The following is a 20,203-nucleotide window of genomic DNA, read 5'->3' on the forward strand; positions in this document are numbered from 1 at the left end:
TGATATAAAAATAATTTTTAATATAGTATAAAACTTTAAAAATAAAAGTTTGATCTGATATATTTGAAAAAAATAAATTATATGAATAAATTCTAACGACGTATTTGATTGAGTGTTTAAAATTTGAATATTAATTTTTATTTTTATTTGAATACTTAGTTTGATATTATATAAATATGTATTGATATGATAATTTTAATGTGAATTTTTTTTTTAATATAATATAAAACTTGCAACTTTTATTTGATATTTTTTTAAAAGAAAAATAAAATTGATGAATAGTAAAATTTTTGGGTAAATCAAATAAAATACGAATTTTTTAAATTTATATTTTAAATAAATAATCTGTTATACGTAATTTAAATTAATTTTTAAAAAAGGTAGTATTATTAATAATAATTATATTAATTATTTGTCCAAATATAAAATTTATTTATGCCAAAATATTTAATATCTATTTCATTTATAAAATATTAAATAAATTAATATATTTTACTTTATTGCAATTCACATATCAATTAAACTAAGCATAATTAACTTTTTAATACACACTTCTTAATAATCGTGTCCAAAAGAAAATGACATAAGAAAAAGTATATATTCCCTCAATCTCATAACAAATTATCTATTTTTCCATTTTAATTCGTTTCATAATAAAATATTCATTTCTTGTACTATCTACCTAACATTACAAATACCCTTACAACTTACAATATATTATACAAATGTCATTACTTTATATCATATAATACTAATAAGGTTATTTTAGTCATTTCTACTTTATTATTACTACATCTCAATATAATACTAATATTTCTAAAACCATGTGCAAAAAGTAAATGATACATAATTATGACACGGAGGAAGTATTTTGAATATAAAGAGTATTTACAGTATTATATATTCTTTTGTACTTGTAAAAAAATTATATTCACATATTTGAAGATACATAATCTTCTATTTAACATATATGTATAAGATACTAACACTATTTTAGTTAACATTAAATAAATTAAATTATATAATAAAATTTATAGAACCAATTTACCCATCTAAAATATGTGTATCTATTAAATTTTTGTAAGTGAATTAATGAATTTTATTACTCTCTTTGTGCCACTTTGTTTGGACGGAGATTTAAAAATAGTACTATAGATCTATTCATGTAGATACGAAAATTTAGGTAAAATCATATTCTCAAAAAAGAAGATGCCAAATTATACGAGAAAGACGAAAATAAAAAATAGGGACAAATTATGTGGAACGGGTGGAAGAATATTTTAATGTAAAAACAGAATATGTAAAAAGTAAAGTAATATTATAAAAAAAATTATTAAAGAATTGATAAAAATGTAATGCTATACAGATAGAAAAAATAATGTCAAAATAGTTATTACAGGTAATAATAAAATTGTTTGATGAATAAAATTGTTTACTATAAATAAATTATCGATAAATTTAACAAAACAAAAAACTTAACATACAATTTTAGATGAAATATAAATATATTTTATTAGCATATAGAAATTAGATTACATTTTTTTAAAATGAGGATATAGATACATAAATACTGACCAGATTTAAAATATATTGACGTGCATACGGTGGTTCCATCCTTTTTCCCATCCAAACAGCTTTATATTTACTTAGAAGTAAAGCATGGACTTTTAAATCTATCTTCTATATTGGATAAATAATACTCATATAGGGAAAATTGATCTCATTACAAACTATAATAATCATTCCCAAGTGTAATATTCTGAAAATTATATGTATTAAATATAATAATTTTTTAAAAAATTTAAATTGAGAAAAAATAAAAATCCTATACATCAACTTTATATTGATGCATATATTTGAATCTACCAAAATATCTCAAAAAAAATACAAAATAAATTAAAACTTAAATCATAACCTTAATTTCAATCAAACCGAAACAAACCAAGATTTGATTAATTTTTTTTAAAAAAATTATTATATAATCCATGTAAATTTCTATTAAAAAACATATTATAGTTCTAGATCAATGTTCCTTTAGTAAGAAAATACTGTGAATGAATAAACTCTTCCCAAATCCAAATCCAAATCAAATGGGAAATGGGAAATGGGAAAGAAGACAGGACAGGCCAGGCCAGGCCATAAAAGCCTCAATTCAAATAAGCTTCCTCCTCCCATTCACAAAGATAACAAATTAAGTGTTAGATTAATTAAAATCCCAACTCAAAGTGGCCTCTTCTCTCCCTGCTGCCTACAAACACTTTTTAATTTGTTGTTGCTGCTGCTGCTGTAAATCAACAAGAAATAATAACAATAATAATGACTCAAAACATAAAATATTCCAAAATTATCGAGTGTTGGCTCACTCCGACGATGATAAGTTGTGCCCATTTCTGGATCCTGGGTGGTAGCCCGCATGTGAGTTTGCCCATTCTTGTCGGGGGACTTTCCGGTAGAAACCATTTCCCCTTTGTCTGCCGTAATCATGCTCAAACCCATCCCCCCTATTGAAACCCCCTCGCCCCCCACCGCTGGAGGATCGTCCTCCTCCCATCTGGTAGCTGCTAATTCTGTCTCTACCCCTTGCCCCTGTTCAAAACAACCAATCAATCAAATAACAAGAATGATCCTATCCTATCCCATCCTCGGAAGTAGCTGTATAAATCCAGTTTTTTTACTGCCCACAGATTGCCCAATTCAACTACAGCTAAATAACTTGATTTTCAAATATATATACATACACATATATATAGCATATTGTGTAACTATGGTTAAGGTATATATATTACTGTTCTAAACAGAAACTAATTTTTTGAAAATTGTACACAGCAATAGCAGATTAATGTTAAGAAAACAACATATGAGTTCAGAATATTATGCAAAACCTAAACATCGATCAACAACTAGTATTCCTTGAGTTAACATCTCATATAGGTACTAACATAACACAGAATGCAATCAACAAATGACTACAAATACAAAATTCTGCTTGTTCATTTTTAGAATTTATGCCGAAAATTATATACCTATATCCAAATATCATAATCATATATCATTTCAGCGTAATAGATTTCAAGAAAACAACATACGCGATACAACATTTCATCATCTCAATATTGATAAACATTTGCATCCGCAGATGATCCTCCGCCATATATATATACATATAAAGGATAAATATGATGTTTAAAACTGCATAAACTCTGTGAAATTGCATAGCTTTTGAAGATTGATAAAATTCAAGAAGAATCATTCAGTAGTCATCATGACATAAAACAAGGATATTTTCAACTTTGCTTTCACACAATTTATCAAAAAATTTTCTCCTAAACAATATCACACCAAATCCCAATATTTTAACAAGATGTTACATGAAAATCCATCTTTGATGCTTAACATTGCATCTAATATTTATTTTTCATTCAAATTTTAAATGTACACCAAATAATCCAAAATATAACTAAACAAAGCATGAAACCGTCTACTAAGCTCCCAACCTACTTTCTAATTCATGGAATGCAACCCTACAAAAGTTCTGATAAATAATTAGCTACACCACATAACAAAGATAGAACATATTATAAGTAACACTTTGATGCATATTCAGCTTCATAAACACAGTCCCTATGATCGAATATGGATGACAGATTAGAAGTTGTAAAGAAAACTAGGCATAAAAGAGAGTAAAACATACTTCCTCCTCGGAATAAGCTATTTCTGTTGGGTCTCCGTCCTTCGATATAAAGTTGGTGTTCACCGATCTGAACTGCCGATGCCTATAGGAAAAGAATGCAGCATAAGAATCATACCATATCTAAAAATCACAATTAGAGTCAAAACCCTATACTGACAAAAATAAACATATTAGGACTTTCTGTTCCCAAGTAAATTGGAAGCAAGGTGATGTCAGATGTGTTAGTATTGCTTCAAAATACGAAAAAGTGTTCCATAATTTTGCGTACAATGGTAGCTCAAATTTCTACTATTCAACACCTAACGAAAGAATGATGAAAAAGGAGACAATAGATTGTTGGCAAGAATTATAATGGCGAAAAGAAATTAAGGACCAACCAACCAACATTCACCGAACATATTTACAATCTAAAAGGGAGCATACAATAGCTTACACAACACATATGATAAAGGTAAATTTTTAACCAAAAATCCTCAGACCTTAATAGCATTCTGCACCCCCGAGACATCTTCGAACTCAACAAATGCATAGCATCCATCCATGTCCTGCAAAATTATAACATGCAAAAAAATTTCATATATATATAATATATATAAGACACGCATGGAAAATAAGGCAGCAACCAGACCTTCCGGGTTCTAATGGCTACAGCATCAGGCTTGAGTCTACCAAACTTCTTGAATTCCTCCCCAATTTCGGAAGCAGACATGGTCATGGGAACATTTCTAACATAAACTGACTTGACTTCAACTGCATAAGACAGATCAGTAGATAGTTTCAGTAATATCTAATAATTAGATCACAAGCCTAAGGCATTAAAAATGGTGATTAAGTAGGAGAGGGGCACCTTCATCTTCCATAGCTGATGCTTCATCGACAGTTTCCATTCCAGATCTTTCAATTTGATTGGACGACGCAAGTGATGGCTGGCCAATGGTTTCAGGTGTATGCTCCGGAGGGACCTGCTTGTTCAAGGATGCTTGAGAAACTGGTGGCGTAGATTGTCCTTTAGCAACCTGCAGCTTCAGATAATAATTTGACGGAGAAATGAGCTTATACATTCTCAGAAACACCAGCTAGAATATGTACTGTAAAATACAGGGGAAAGTTGTTTATCATTCACATACTATGGACGCATAAGTATGTTTCTGTGGTTCCAAAACAGATTCTTCGATGGGACCAGAGAAATGATCACGAGTTGAGGTTTTTGTTTCTGGAAGTACACCATTCGAATGAACCTCAAAATCATCCTCTCTGGCATTCTCTGTCTCAGGGATTTTCTGACTAAGTTGCTCGGCTTGGCTGTGGTTATTCGCTGGAGTACCCGCTTCTATCTTGGCAGGCGCCGAGAGTCCTCTTGACTGAATATCTCCACCCGACATGTAATTAGGCACTATAAAACATTGCCATATATATACATAAAAATTAGAGCTAACATGTTATTGTGTTAATTTCCAGAAATAATATGTATAATACTGCATATGCATTAAATCAAGTTTAGTATAAATTTACTTATATTAATAAGACAACCATAAGCACTGGTTCTAGTTACCAAATAAATGATGAAACTCTTTATATTGTAAACAGAGAATCATGAAAATAAATACAGTTAAATGTGTTGCATATATAATTCACTGATATAAAAGCTAGCTGCAATCCACAAACAAGAGGTTAAATATTAAATGAAAACAGAAAGGATAAAATAACATATTTGTGCAAATAAACTCTTGGCCTATTAACCTCTTGAGCCAAAGAATAATAACAAGATAATGTTGTCGGGAATGTACCCTGAATCATCAGTTTTATAAGAATACCATAATTCTGAATAGTTGGTTCTTCTTAATGCATTAAGGTATTATCTTTGTCCCAAATATTTTTTGTTAGTATTTCTAATTTAGGATGCCCAGAAACTTTTCTTTACTTACACAATTTTTTCTCTTTTACCCTTTAAAATACAATTTATAAAATTATTTCAAACAACAAATAAGGGCAAAATTGTAAAAAATTTATCAAAATTATACCACCTAAAAGGCTGCACCAAATGTAAAACAAGCAAATGTGTTGGGACAAAGGGAGTGAAAAAATAAAAGTATGATATATTCAAGGCAATAGTTCTCCATATTAAGTTTCCAATTTCTTCTTCAAAACAAGATTTAGTGATATGTTAATTAATTTAAATAGGGCATTACGACACCGCATACAGTATATCTCTCCTACCATGCTCCTTATCGCTAATACATATTAAACCAAAAAACCTTTTGATCAGATTACCTTCTTCTACATGCAATCAACAAAATTGCGAACAGAATATTATACTGTAACAAGAGTAATATCAAAAAATCATATGGCAGAAATGAACCTTGTTCTCGAGCTGCAGACAAAGAATGGTATTTCGGGTCAAGATTGCTCTGGGATAAGTACCCAATTGGATGCTGCATAATTTGTTCTTCCTCGACATAGTGGAAGATATCATTGAGAACAAAGTATCCTTTCTCCTGAGGAGCAAGGAAAAAGGTTTCCATGAACTTCCTCCTCCCAGCAAATCCCTTAAGAAGCACGCAACCCGAAACCATCACCAGAACTCCACCATTCCAAGATTCTAAGGAATGTGCAGTCTTAATTTCAATCCCCATATAATTTAGGGAAACAGCAAGTTGGTGGATTTGCTGCACATATTTAAGAATAGGGATTAAGTAGTGTAAATAACTACGATCAAAAGAACACAAAGTTGAATGAAAATCTCTAAAATGATGCATTGGAATTGAAACAAACACATCATGCCACGTGGTTCATTATTGCAAATATAAAAGGAAAGTATCTTTGAAAGACGAACAAATAGTTGATCATATCAGGAGTAACAATTTGACATTTTTTATTTATGGGGTAACCTACCTGTCTTTAGATAAATAGTTTATAAGACTGAGGTGATGATTAAATAAAGTAATACTACCTTTTAATTAACTATTAATATTCTTTAATTTTACCATCGACAATTTTGCATATCCCAAGTGTAGCATTTGGATCGACAAATTATTCTGTTATATAACTTTAATTCGGAAAGAAATAGATCAAAAAGAATTGAATGCCAGCAATTAATAGAGTTTCATATATAAAAGCAGGGAACTCTGTTGTCACTTCATTCTTGGAGTCACAATTGTAATACAATTATACAATTAGCATACTACATTTTTCCACTTCAGTTTAATGGGTACCATCTTCTTCGCAACTTAATTTTGTAACATATACACACGAATCAAGTTTTCAAAATAATAAACAATACCAGCATGGAAGAAGCAGTCTCTCTTCTATGTCCATCAATTCGAAGCATGGTGCTGGATTCACTGTAAAACTGGTGCACAAAATCGGGTTGGTTCTGTAACATCTGATAGTATTGGCCAACGAAGTATGTTCCAACCTACAATAACACAACATTACCAAACCAAATCACAAATACCCATCATGTGCATATATATCTTGAATTTTCCTTAATATATTCCAGATCTCTTCAAAAGGAAAACAGTCGATTCTATCAGATTGTCGACACGTGGATGCAAAACAAAATTACAGCATTAAATAACATGATACCATAAACTACATCTACTTCCAATTTTGAAGAAACTCGATGATTCAAAACAGATATATTATTCTATCCAAAATCCTTCCACAGAAGCCCTCAAACTTGAACTAGACTTCAACTGTACAGGAGATCAATATAAATTGAGTTATTTAAAGAGGGCTAAATTCACAAACATCACAAAACACACCATGCTTTTTACAGAAGTTCGATTCAACTCACAGACATCACTATCCCCTCGACTGCCCTAACAAAATCCAAATTCGAAACACCTAATTACATAAACCCAGCAAGACAAGATCTACAGTGACAGAACATAAACGCCATTAACAAAACCTCAAACAGAGCGAATTCCACAAGAGGCATTGGTAAAAAAAAACTCGCAAAGACACGCCCAATCGCACAAACAATAACACCAATCCAGAGATCAAAAACGGGAAATTACAATAAATAAAATAAATTGAAAACCTGCGCAGCGGGGACCGGCAGAGGAAAAGCGGCAGCCATTGATGCAAAACCCTAGAGCCCAGATCTAACCGAACTCCCAAATCTAGAATAACAGTAGTATTAATAAATCAAGAAACAGATTCGACGTCAGCCTTTCACATTATCCTCCCACCCACCCACCGAATCCAAAATCACTAAAAGGGCCTGTAAATCTCGAAGAACAGCGGGGATTTCGGCGCACCGAAGTAGGTTTGGAGGAAGAGTGTAGAGAGAGAGAGAGAGAGAGAGAGTATCTGTCTGAGGATACACACGAGCGAGCGAGCACGAACGAACACACCACAGATTTTCTGCTGCTCGCTTTAATTGCGTATTCCTTTTCTCCTTTTGCTTTCCTTTATCATAAATGCAAATTGTTTCTCATATATTAAAATTTAAGGTTTTAATTTTTATATTATTTTTAATTTATAAAATATTTTAATAACAAAAAATAAATATATTTAATAACTTTCTTGATACTGTCGAGCTTTTTGGTCTATCTGGGTGACTTTCTTTATTTGGATAATTTATCAGCTATTGTGTTTTATATTCGAAAATTAATAACGGTGAGTATAAGTATTATTAAAAATATAAGTAAAAATTTCAAAATATTTTAAATGTTAAATAAAAATAGAGTGCTTTATTTTAGAAAAAATATTAGATTGTATTATTAAAAATATAAGTAAAAATCTCAAAATATTTTAAATGTTAAAAGAAAAAAAGATTGTTTTATTTTAGAAAAAAATATATATCTAATATTTTTTTAAAAAAATTAATATATCATGAGTGTGTTTGTTTGAAGGATTTTGGTGGATTTTCACTATTCATCCAATTTTTTCCCCCAAAAAACATCAGATCAAACACCTATTTTTCATTTTTTATATTATACTAAAAATCAATTTTACATTCAAAACATCACATCAAACCCTATTTATATCACGTCATACAACTATTTAAATTCAAAATTTTTACTATTCAAATCCCAACTCAAAATCCAAACCCCCAAACAAAAACACCCCATATATACTCTCACAATTACCTATTCTTTATCTAAAAAAATTATCTTGAAAGTCAAAACACTGAACAAACAAACTCTATAGTACTTATTATTCTGTTTTTTTTATGTTTATTTCTTTTATTTGTGTAATATCATTGTCACAAATAAAAATATATTTTCTCCATTCAGCTAGAAAGTATACATATTTCTATTTTGGGACGTCCAATTACAAAGTAAACATTTCATTAAATACTTTACTTTTTTTTCCACAAATACCCTTATTTTACATCACATCATTACTTCTATACCAAAAAGAAAGGACAAAAATATCATTACATTACTTTTAACTACTCACTATAATTAAAATACTATTATTTCTTAAACACTGCGCCAAAAATAATTGTATATTTTATGAGTGGACGGAGGAAGGAGTACTATTAGTTATAAATTTTTTGCCTAATAATTTTTGGATGAAATTATTTCATAAATATTACAAAATACAATATATATATATAATATATTTTATTTACTAATAAAAAAACAATAATTTTTATACAAAATATTAGTATTTTATTTATAATATCAACAGCATTCTTCATATATAATGTAGTATAAAAAAAATATTAACATTGTTTATGTACAATGTTGGCATTTATTTTTAGCATATTGATTTTTTAATATTAATTATGATATCATAGTATAAATTAAGTGAAAAAAAAATGACAAAATACTTCTATTAGTGTTTTATAATACAAATTTAATGATATTTGTATTAAAAATTATATAAATATACATATATTTTGAATATTAAATATATTGACGCAAAATATAAATCTAAACTTATTAAGTGAACGAATAGAGTATATATTTATTTAAAAACATGTGTTTGTTTGTGAGTTTGGGTTTTGAGTTTGGATTTTTTTAATAGTAACAAGTTGAATTTGAATAGTCTTTTTATGTAATATAAATATACATTAATGTGATATTTTGAATGTAAAATTAATTTGTAATATAATATAGAAAAGAAAAGTAATTATTTGATTTGATATTTTTTTTTTTAAAAAAAAAATACTTGAATAATAAAAAATTGTGGTAAAATAAAAAAAATAAAAAATAAAAAAGACCACAAGGTGACATTTAAGAACTCTTTTACTTACAATAACACAAACCAAGATGTCCAAAAGCATAAACAAACAAAGCTTTTACTCTTCAATTCTTTTGGCACCGCTACAACTGAAATTTATTATAGTTAGATATTTTCTAAGATAGTTTTTAGTATAAGATGTAGTGTTGGTAATTTTATATAAATAAATTTGCAGAGCCTTTTCTTTAGCTGCTGGCATATCAAACAATATTATCATCTTAGAGCATCCGCATCACCGCACCGGAGATGTACCACGTCACAATTTAAAAAATAAAAAATAATAGATTCGTTGCTTTTCAGCATCTCTGTCACGTGTCCCAATTTATATATGTATATTTGTATATATATATATATGATATATATTATATATATTTTTTTAATTTATATTAAATTTATTGTTATATTTAAATTTTCTAATATTTTTATAATTCATAATATTTTATATTCTATAAAATGATACTAATATTAAATATATTTTATCAATTTAAAATATATAAATACAAATATTATATAATTATATTGAACAAATCAATATTAGTAAATTTAATTTAATTTATTAAATAAAATATAATTATAAATTTTAAAGCAATTAAATAATAGAAAATTATATTAAATAATAAATATGTTTAGTTTATAATTAATTATACATATATAATTAATAATAAGATATTAATATAAAATAAAAAACAAGATAATTTGAATAACATAGAACAAAATGCATATAATTTAAACAATATTTAAAACAACTCTTCGAACAATTTAGCCTTAACAAGTAGATTTTACTCCATCAAATTATCTTTTTCCACTAGTGTTCGATAAAGTTTCATTTTGGCAATACGCTCGTTGCTTTTTATTTTTTCTTCCTTCAGTTGTGTCATGTGAACAAATTGTAATGCAACTTCTTTACTTTGAGCTCGCAGTTCTTCAAAATCATTGGAGGAAAGTGAATTTGAAGATTTCTTCAGTGCCCCGTTTGCCTTTATTTTTACATGCTTTCACACCCGGAGGACGAATTGAGGGAGATTCTCCTACTCCATCACTATGTGGTGTTGTTAGATTTGAATTAGACGAGTATCCACCATCTTCATTAATTTTAGTTCTCTTCGGGTCAACTCCACTGTCATAAGATGGTTCATTGATAACATTTGTACCACGATGACTGGTACTCCATTTTGGCTTAAGTTTTAATTCACGTCAAGCGTGTTCATAAATAAATGATTTCTTACAATATACAGAATATATTTGATGTGCCTTATTCAAGACATCATCAAAAGATTTTTCGCTCATATTTTGTTAGTTAGCTTGTTGAAAGCACCCAACAAATTTTGAAACGGCTTTATTTATTTATTTTTCCAACGATTCTTGCATTGGATTACACTTCTTGACATCCCTTATTCAGATTTGTTATCATTAAAATATTGATAAATATTTTTCCAAAAAGTAGTACCTTTTCTATCAGAGTGCCTATTAGTGCATCTTTGCTTGTGTTAAGCCATCCACTAATAAGAAGCAAATCTTTTTCACGAATCCACTTTCTTTTGGTCTCTGTCGTTAGAGCAATGATTTGTACGTCATCTTCATCTTGTTGATTGACTTGTGTGAAAAATTCAGGAATACTTTCCATTTGTATATTTTGCATAAAACACATCGATGGGGATGATATGGACCTTGAAATGATTGGAAATTTTGAGGATTGAAAGAACCTTCAGATGATTGAAAATTTTGAGGATATGATGAACCTACAAAAGGTTGAAAATTTTGAGGATAATAGTAGTGTGGAGGAATAGAAGAATACGATGAAGCGTAGAAATTTGGGACATATGTTCGAAAATTTTGAGTAATTAGGATTGAAAGAGTTTTGCGAACAATCTTCATTTCCAAACATGTTCGTAAAACTTTGAAATGAAAAAAGCTTTTGAGAATTGGAAGATTTTTGAGAGTTTTGCTCAATTGTTAAAACTTGAATGTAGAGTAGTGGGAGAAAATATAAAGATCCTTGATGAAAGTTTGTGTGTTTTATTTTGTAAATGCAAGCATATTTATAGAAAAACTTAGACACTCTACAACTTATATATTATTTATATATATTATGTCTTGTTAAATCAAATAAATTTATTTTTGGCTTGTTTAATTTTTTAAAATACATTGTTATATCACATCACAATATTTATTTTTATCATTGTAGTCCTGATCAATCATTTCAAGTTGTCTTATTGAGCTTTCTTTATTAATTGTATTGTTAGACCACATCATAATTTATTATTGTACTAGATAGGTTTGAACACACATGCATTGTTAAATCACATCATAGTTATTATTGTACTATGTAGATTTAAACACACTTGTATTGTTAGATCACATCACTATTATTATGTGTAATCAAATTTATTTTCAATTATTTAATTATTGCACTAGATATGTTTGAACACACATGAATTGTTAGATCACATCATAGTTATTATTGTACTATGTAGATTTAAACACACTTGCATTGTTATATCACATCACTATTATTATGTGTCATCAAATTTATTTTCAATTATTTTATTATTGTACTATTTATTTACATATTTTCAAATATATTATTATTATTATTATTATTATCATTTCACATAATTATTTGTACTATGTAAATTTAAACACACTAGTATTGTTATATTACATCACTATTGTTATATGTCATCATATTTATTATTGTACTATTTATTTACATACTTTAAAATATTATTATTATTATGATCAGTATTATTTATTTTATATAATGTAAACTATAAATACCCTATGTTGGCAAAAACTCTACACTACACTTCACTTCAAAAAATATTTGTAACAAACAACTTTGTTACAAAAAAATGTCAAATTCATCTCAAACAATTTCGAGTTCAGACTCCGATGAGGAGGATGTGATTTCTTTCGATTTGTAGATGCAATTTCAGCATATTCAAGATGTTATCACTAACCACGAAGAGGAAAATCAATCACGCCGAAGAATATACATTGAGAGAAATCGTGAAGAAGATCACAATCGTTTGTTCAAAGATTATTTTTCTGAAAATCCTGTCTATACAGATTTTCAATTTCGTCGTGGATTTTGAATGAGGAGACATGTCTTTATGCGCATTGTAGATCGTCTAACAACAGAAAATGAGTTCTTCCAACAACGTCGAGATGCAACGGGAAGGCTTGGTTTATCGCCATTACAAAAATGCACGGCTGTTTTGCGTGTGTTGGCTTTTGGTGTAGCTGCTGATGTTGTAGATGACTATATCCGTATTGGAGAGAGTACAACAAGAACGTGTGTAAAAATATTTGTTGAAGGAGTCATTTCAATATTTGGTGAGGAATATTTAAGAAGGCCAAATGCAACAGACCTACAACGATTGTTGTATGTTGCAGAAGAACGTGGTTTTCCAGGAATGATGAGAAGTATTGATTGTATGCACTGAGAATGGAAAAATTGTCCAGTTGCTTGGAAAGGCCAATTTTCACGTGGAAATCATGGCAAACCAACTATCGTATTAGAAGCCGTGGCATCGTATGATCTATGGATTTGGCATTCCTTTTTCGGAGCACCAGGTACATGCAATGATATTAATGTACTTGATCAATCTCCGATTTTTAATGACTTGTTGAATGGTAGAAGTCCAGAAGTAAGTTATATTGTCAATAATCACCAATATAATATGGGGTATTATCTTAGGGATGGAATATATCCTCCATGGGCGACATTTATCCAATCTATTCGTCTGCCTCAAGGACCTAAGATGCAATTATTTGCACAACGTCAAGAAGCTGCTCGAAAGGATGTAGAACGTGCTTTCGGTGTTTTGCAAGCTCGATTCGCTATTATTCGACGTCTGTCACTCATTGGGATATTGATTTGATTGGTAAGATAATGAAGACAATTATCATTTTGCATAATATGATAGTTGAAGATGAAAGAGATACATATCTACATTATTATGATATATCCCAATTCGAACAAGTGGAGACCGAAAATTTAAGCGGTTCAAGTTAGGCATATTCTGCAGATAGGCATGCTGGAATAATTGAGTTTCTAAGAAATAGAATGTGACTTCGAGACAGAGGAGCACATCAACAACTCAAAGCAGATTTGATTGAAAACATATGGCAAAAATTTGGTTCGATGAATAGTTAAGTTATTTGTTCTTATTTTAATTTTAAATATTTCTATTGTAATTGCAATATAATGTAATATAATGTGATTTTTTCTTCAAAAGTTTAATTATTATTTTTATATTTCATTTTTTAATTAACCAATAATATAATTATAACAATAAAAATACGAATTTGATATTAAAATTAAAATTTAAAAATAAATTAAAACTAAATTTAATTAAATAATAAATAATATAACTTTTTCCCCATAATTTTTTAATAAATCAAAATATTGACGGATAATAATATAATATAATATAGTATAATAATTAAATAAATAATTAATACTACAAATATAATTAAAAAATAATATATATATAATATAAAAATAAAAATTTATTAAAAATTAAGATGAATATCTTTGTTGTGAATATAAAATAGAAGAGAGTATTTCCGCTGACGTGGCAGAGACAGAAAGTGACGTGGATAATAAAAAATAATGGAAATACCCGTTTTTGGGTATCTCCATTGCAGATGGTCTTAATGATAGCAGATCGCATACATATATGAGCTAACATATTCAAATAAAAAAAATTGTACATATTAACATTAGCTCATATCTTACGGGACAGATATGTTATTATTAATATATATACAGTACAATGTAATTAGCATAACGTGTTGTTGGAAATTTTATTGGATTAACAATGAAAATAGTCCGATATAACTCTGTATCATGATGAGATCACTTTGCGAATACGATATTTTGACTCAATTTCTATCAAGGGTTACACAAAATTCGTATTGGGATATACAAAGTTTGATCTCGATTTCTGGTAGAAAATATCGAGATAATGTAAACGTAGGGAATACAATGAGTATGGATATTATAATTTTTTGTAGAGATAAAACACTATATATATATTTATCTTGTTTTGATATCTTTTGTTTCATATATGCAAATGGGACCTAGATGGTTCAATTTAAATTTAAATTTTAAAATAAATGGGTGTGTTTTTTCAATTCAAATATTAATTTGAATTCAAAATGAATTGATGTATTGATTCAATTCAAAAAAATTGAATTCATAATTTAAATATTATTAGACACATTAATACATGAATAAATACAATATTAAATTAATATTGTAAGAAAAATTCAAAATAGCCCGTACCACTTAGTCATGCTCATAACTAAGACCGTATCAACAATATATCATAGAATTTGTGTTTCTTGTCCAAATCATATCGAATTTAACTTGTTCGCGTATCTCATCCCCAAGTTCACTTAATCACAACATTCATCGGTCTCGAATAAATCCAATTATGCTAAAATTACCAACAATAATTAAATTGATTTTATTGTTATTATTATTATTGTTGTTGTCGTCGTCTAAGGGTGTGTTCGTTTGATGGATTTGCGCAAAATTCCACTATTCATCCAAAATTTTCCTCCCAAAAACATCAAATCAAACACTTATTTTTTATTTTTTATATTATACTAAAAATTAATTTTATATTTAAAACATTACATCATCACCTATTTATATCACATCGTACAACTATTCAAATTCAAAATTTTTACTATTCAAATCCCAACTCAAAATCCAAACCCCCAAACAAAGACACCCTTAGTTTGTATTGTGTACTTAAATAATGAAGAAACACCAATTGTGTATTTTCATAAAATATTATGTAAATTATATGAGTAAAAATAATATAAAAAAATCAATGAAAACAAAAGGTGTATTTAGTTATGATTTCAAATCAATTTTATCGTTATTCAATATACATTACTTTTAATAAAAATATATAATTTTTTATTAAAAAATATCATATGAAAATAATATTTAAATCAAAATAGAAAAAATCAAACTCAAATCAAAACCAAACAATTCCAAAACCCTTGTACTCCATCTGTCCGGCTCTAAAAAGGGTTGCATTAATCTTTTGCGTCATTGTACTTAATATTAAAAATATCCTTATATTTGTATAATTTTTTTTACAAATGTCCGTCTATTAATATTATAAGATACTAATGAAAGTATTTTTGTAATTTTTTATTAATTTGTATTATTTTTGATATAATAGTTAATATTAAAAGATCAACATACAAAAAAGTAAATGAGACCCTTAGAATGGAACGAATGTATTATTTTATAAAATTGATTTAAGGATAGTTTAGGATTGATGCAATACTTTATTTTTTATGGTAGATTTTTGTAATTTACTATTTCTATCTTAAACACAAAATATATTTAAAGAAAATTATTTTTATATAAATTAATTTTTTATTAATTATGTATAAATATTTTTTTCACTCGTATTATATAAAATTCAATTTTTTACAAAATAATATTAAATATAAAATGTTTAAATATAATTTAAAGTTATTTTTAATCAATCTATATTATCATTGAGTTACAAAAAAGTGGAGTTTAGGGTTTCGCCACATGAGCTCACACGGACAAGTTGGGCCCGTAGAGTCAAATTGGGAGCAAGAAGATCTTGCGGTACAATTCGACAAGACTAGAAATTAGGTGCGATGGGCCGATGGATCGTTCGTTTTCGGGCCAAATGATTACAATGTCAGGAAGCACCGCTTGGATGGTTGGGGTGTCCGAAAACTGAAGGGGCACGCCTTTGAAATAACCGATTCGGGTGGTTCAAGGTTCAGGGGTGCAATCAGGTAATCGAATCCAACCGCTCGGAAACGATGTGGGCAAATGGATATAAGCGAGGAGCAGGGGCGAAAAGAGGGACACTTAACAACACAAGTGTTGAAACGTGACTTGGATTTAGCAGTCTACCCAACTCGAAACCAAAGCGAAAGGGCTGTTTCAATTGGCAGGGTTCCTTTTGGGCTTATCCTAATTAATAACAAATAGGCTTAGGGTTTAGGGTGTTTTGGGGTGCTTATAAATAGACAGCTATGGTTCTTAGTCGGACGACATAATTGTAAATCTCTGAATCAGTATAATAAAATCTCTCCGGTTCCTCCCCGTGGACGTAGGTTGACACACCGTCATCAAACCACGTAAAATCTCTATATTCTTTACTTGCTTTCTTTCTCGTTTTCTCATAACAAGTGGTATCAGAGCCATATCTCATTGATTGAAGATGTCATCGTATAAGTTTGATATGGAGAAGTTTAATGGGTCGAATGACTTCACGCTCTGGAAGGTCAAGATGAGGGCACTTCTGGTTCAACAAGGATGTGCGGCTGCGTTGGAGAGAGAAGACAAGTTTCCTAAAGACACGAAGGAGGAGGTAAATAAGGAGATTTTGGCAAGGGCTCATTCCGCGATCTTGCTGTCAGTTACTGATGAAGTGTTACGAGAGGTTGTAGATCAGACAACGGCTTTTGGGTTATGGAATAAACTGTGTGAGAAGTACCAAAACAACTCTCTCATGAACAGGCTATATCAGAAGCAACGTCTTTACACCCTCCGGATGTCCGAAAGTACTCAGGTAAATGATCATCTTGGTACCTTTAACCGTATCATTCTTGATCTTCAAGGAGTTGAGGTTAAAGTAGATGATGAAGATCAAACCCTAATTTTATTGTGTTCACTACTTGGTTCATATAAGAATTTTGTAGATACTATGCTATATGGTAGAACTACAATTTCTGTTAATAATGTGAAAGATGCCTTTATGTCCAAAGAATTGAAAAGAAAGGTTTCTCTGGAATAGGGTTCTGGTTCAGGTCTGTTTGCAGGTAGGGGAAGACCACATGAGAGGGGTAACGGGAATGGGAGGTCGCGTTCAAAATCAAAATCCTCTAGCAAAGTTAAGTGTTATCTTTGCAAGGAGAAATGGCACGTTAAAAGGGATTGTCCACAGAAGAAGAGAAATACAAAAGTTGATTATAGTAACAGTGGCAGCAGTGCTGCTGTGGTACAAGACAGTTCTGATGATGGGGACTTTGGTGAAGTTCTGACAGCGTGTAGTGCTAGTACTGCTGATTCCTGGATTATGGATACCGGTGCTTCTCACCATATGACGTTCTCTCGTGATCTACTCACTTCTGTTAAGGAGTGGAATGAAATGGTGAAGTTAGGTGATGATGGGGTTCTAGCCATAAAAGGGAGTGGGATAGTGCAGATAAAATTGCATGACGGTACTGTTAGGAAATTTGACTGTTGGTATGTTCCTGAACTCAGAAAGAATTTGATTTCTCTTGGCACCTTAGCCAAGAATGGTTTAAAATATCATGGTGAAGGTGAGTGGGTGAAAGTCCTGAAAGGTGTTCTGGTAATGATGAAGGGAAAACTGCAGCATGAAATTTATTTTCTACAGGGCAGTTCAGTGATGGGAACGGCGGCGGTATCCCAGTCCTTGGATAAACATGATGACAAGACAAATTTGTGGCACCGTCGATTAGGTCATATGAGTGAGCTAGGGTTGTCTGTGTTGAGCAAGCAGGGTTTATTTGGTGGGGATGTGATAGGTAAAATTCAATTATGTGAGGCTTGTGTAAAAGGGAAGCAACGCAGGGTGAGGTTTAGTACCGGTCATCACACTTCAAAAGAAATTCTGGAGTATGTTCATTCAGATCTATGGGGTCCCTCTCCGGTGAAATCGCAGGGCGGGTGTTCTTACTTTGTCACTTTTCATAGATGATTATTCGAGAAAAGTCTAGTTGTACTTTCTGAAGACTAAAGATGAGGTGTTTGAGAAGTTCAAGGAGTGGAAAACCATGGTTGAAAAAAGGACGGGGAAACAGGTCAAGACTCTAAGAACTGATAATGGGTTGGAGTTCTGCAACGCTCCATTTGATGATTTCTGCAAGAAAGAAGGTATAGTGAGGCACCGCACTATACGACACACACCACAGCAAAATGGAGTTGCAGAGCGAATGAACCAAACCCTCATGGCGCGTGCTAGGTGTATGCGCATATTTGTTGGCTTATCTAAGCAATTCTGGGCTGAAGCAGTAAACACTGCTAGCTATCTGGTTAATAGATCTCCATCAACTGCAATTGACTTAAAGACTCCTCAAGAGGTATGGTCCGGTAAACCCTCTGATTACTCTAATCTAAGAATATTTGGATGCCCTGCATACGCTCATGTGAATGATGGTAAGCTGGAGCCGAGGGCGGTAAAATGCATATTTCTAGGGTATGCAACAGGAGTAAAAGGTTATCGACTGTGGTGTACAGAAGGTAAAAATCCTGATAAATTTCTTATTAGCAGAGATGTAACCTTTGATGAATATGCTATGCTTGATCAGAGTAGAGGTTGTGAAAGTATTGCAGGTACAAAAGATTGTGGTGCTAACTAGAGGGTGGAGTTTGAGACTCTTGACAGAGTTGTGTTAGAGGAATAGCAGCAGAATAATACTATTGATCAATCAGATCAACCAGATCAGTCAAAACCTCAAGGGAAACCGATTGAGGGGGAAGCTGATGACGCTGATACTGGGGTTGAAGATTCCATAGCAGCAAGAAAGGAAAAGAGAAATATTCAAAAACCAGCTAGGTTTGCAGGATGTGTCAATACATGTGACATGAATTATGTGGCTTATACACTGGCGGTTGGTGATGATCTTGGCTCTGATGAGCCAAAAACATATAAAGAAGCTGTGGCGAGTAAAGATGCAGAAACCTGGATTATGGCGATGAATGAAGAGATGCAGTCTTTTGAAAAGAACAAGACTTGGGATCTTGTTGCACTACTAAAAGGGGTGAAGCCAGTGGGATGCAAGTGGGTCTTTAAAAGAAATGAGGGAATTCCTGGTGTTGAACCTGCTAGGTTCAAGGCGAGACTGGTGGCAAAAGGGTTTTCACATAAGGAAGGAATCGATTACCATGAAGTCTTTTCTCCTGTGGTGAAACACAAAACCATTCGGGTTCTTTTGGCAATGGTGGGTGCTTTTGATCTGGAGCTGGAGCAGCTTGATGTAAAAACAACATTCCTTCATGGTAATCTAGAAGAACAGATTTACATGTCTCAACCGGAGGGGTTCTACAGTTCTAAAGGAGACCAGGTATGCTTGTTAAAGAAATCTTTGTATGGCTTGAAGCAGTCTCCGAGGCAATGGTACAAGAGATTTGACTCATTCATGGTGTCTAATGGTTATTCTCGTAATTAGTTTGATAACTGTGTTTACTTGAAGAAAGTTTCTACTAATTCCTTTGTGTATCTGCTGTTGTATGTGGATGATGTGTTAATTGCAGCTAAAAACATGGCT

The 20,203-nt window shown here is 30.6% G+C and overlaps 1 protein-coding gene across 2 annotated transcripts; it reads right to left on the minus strand.

Annotated features, from left to right (window-relative positions):
* Nucleotides 1-2,151: 2,151 nt before the first annotated feature.
* LOC127266554 (nuclear transport factor 2-like) lies at nt 2,152-8,085 on the minus strand. Of its 2 annotated transcripts, none has more exons than XM_051296828.1 (9): nt 7,734-8,085; nt 6,972-7,106; nt 6,051-6,357; nt 4,819-5,084; nt 4,539-4,707; nt 4,320-4,441; nt 4,171-4,236; nt 3,692-3,773; nt 2,152-2,586 (listed from the first exon to the last, which is right to left on the minus strand). In XM_051296828.1, the coding sequence occupies exons 1-9, from the start codon at nt 7,770-7,772 to the stop codon at nt 2,360-2,362; spliced, it is 1,413 nt and encodes a 470-aa protein (XP_051152785.1). In that variant the 5' UTR covers nt 7,773-8,085; the 3' UTR covers nt 2,152-2,359. The 2 variants fall into 2 exon arrangements, with proteins under 2 accessions (XP_051152785.1, XP_051152784.1); XM_051296827.1 differs by having other exon boundaries at nt 4,539-4,713; nt 7,734-8,082.
* Nucleotides 8,086-20,203: the final 12,118 nt, after the last annotated feature.

This window comes from Andrographis paniculata, unplaced genomic scaffold (genome assembly GCF_009805555.1).
Source record: "Andrographis paniculata isolate CXL003 unplaced genomic scaffold, ASM980555v1 Contig76END, whole genome shotgun sequence".
In the NCBI taxonomy this organism is placed as follows: domain Eukaryota; kingdom Viridiplantae; phylum Streptophyta; class Magnoliopsida; order Lamiales; family Acanthaceae; genus Andrographis; species Andrographis paniculata.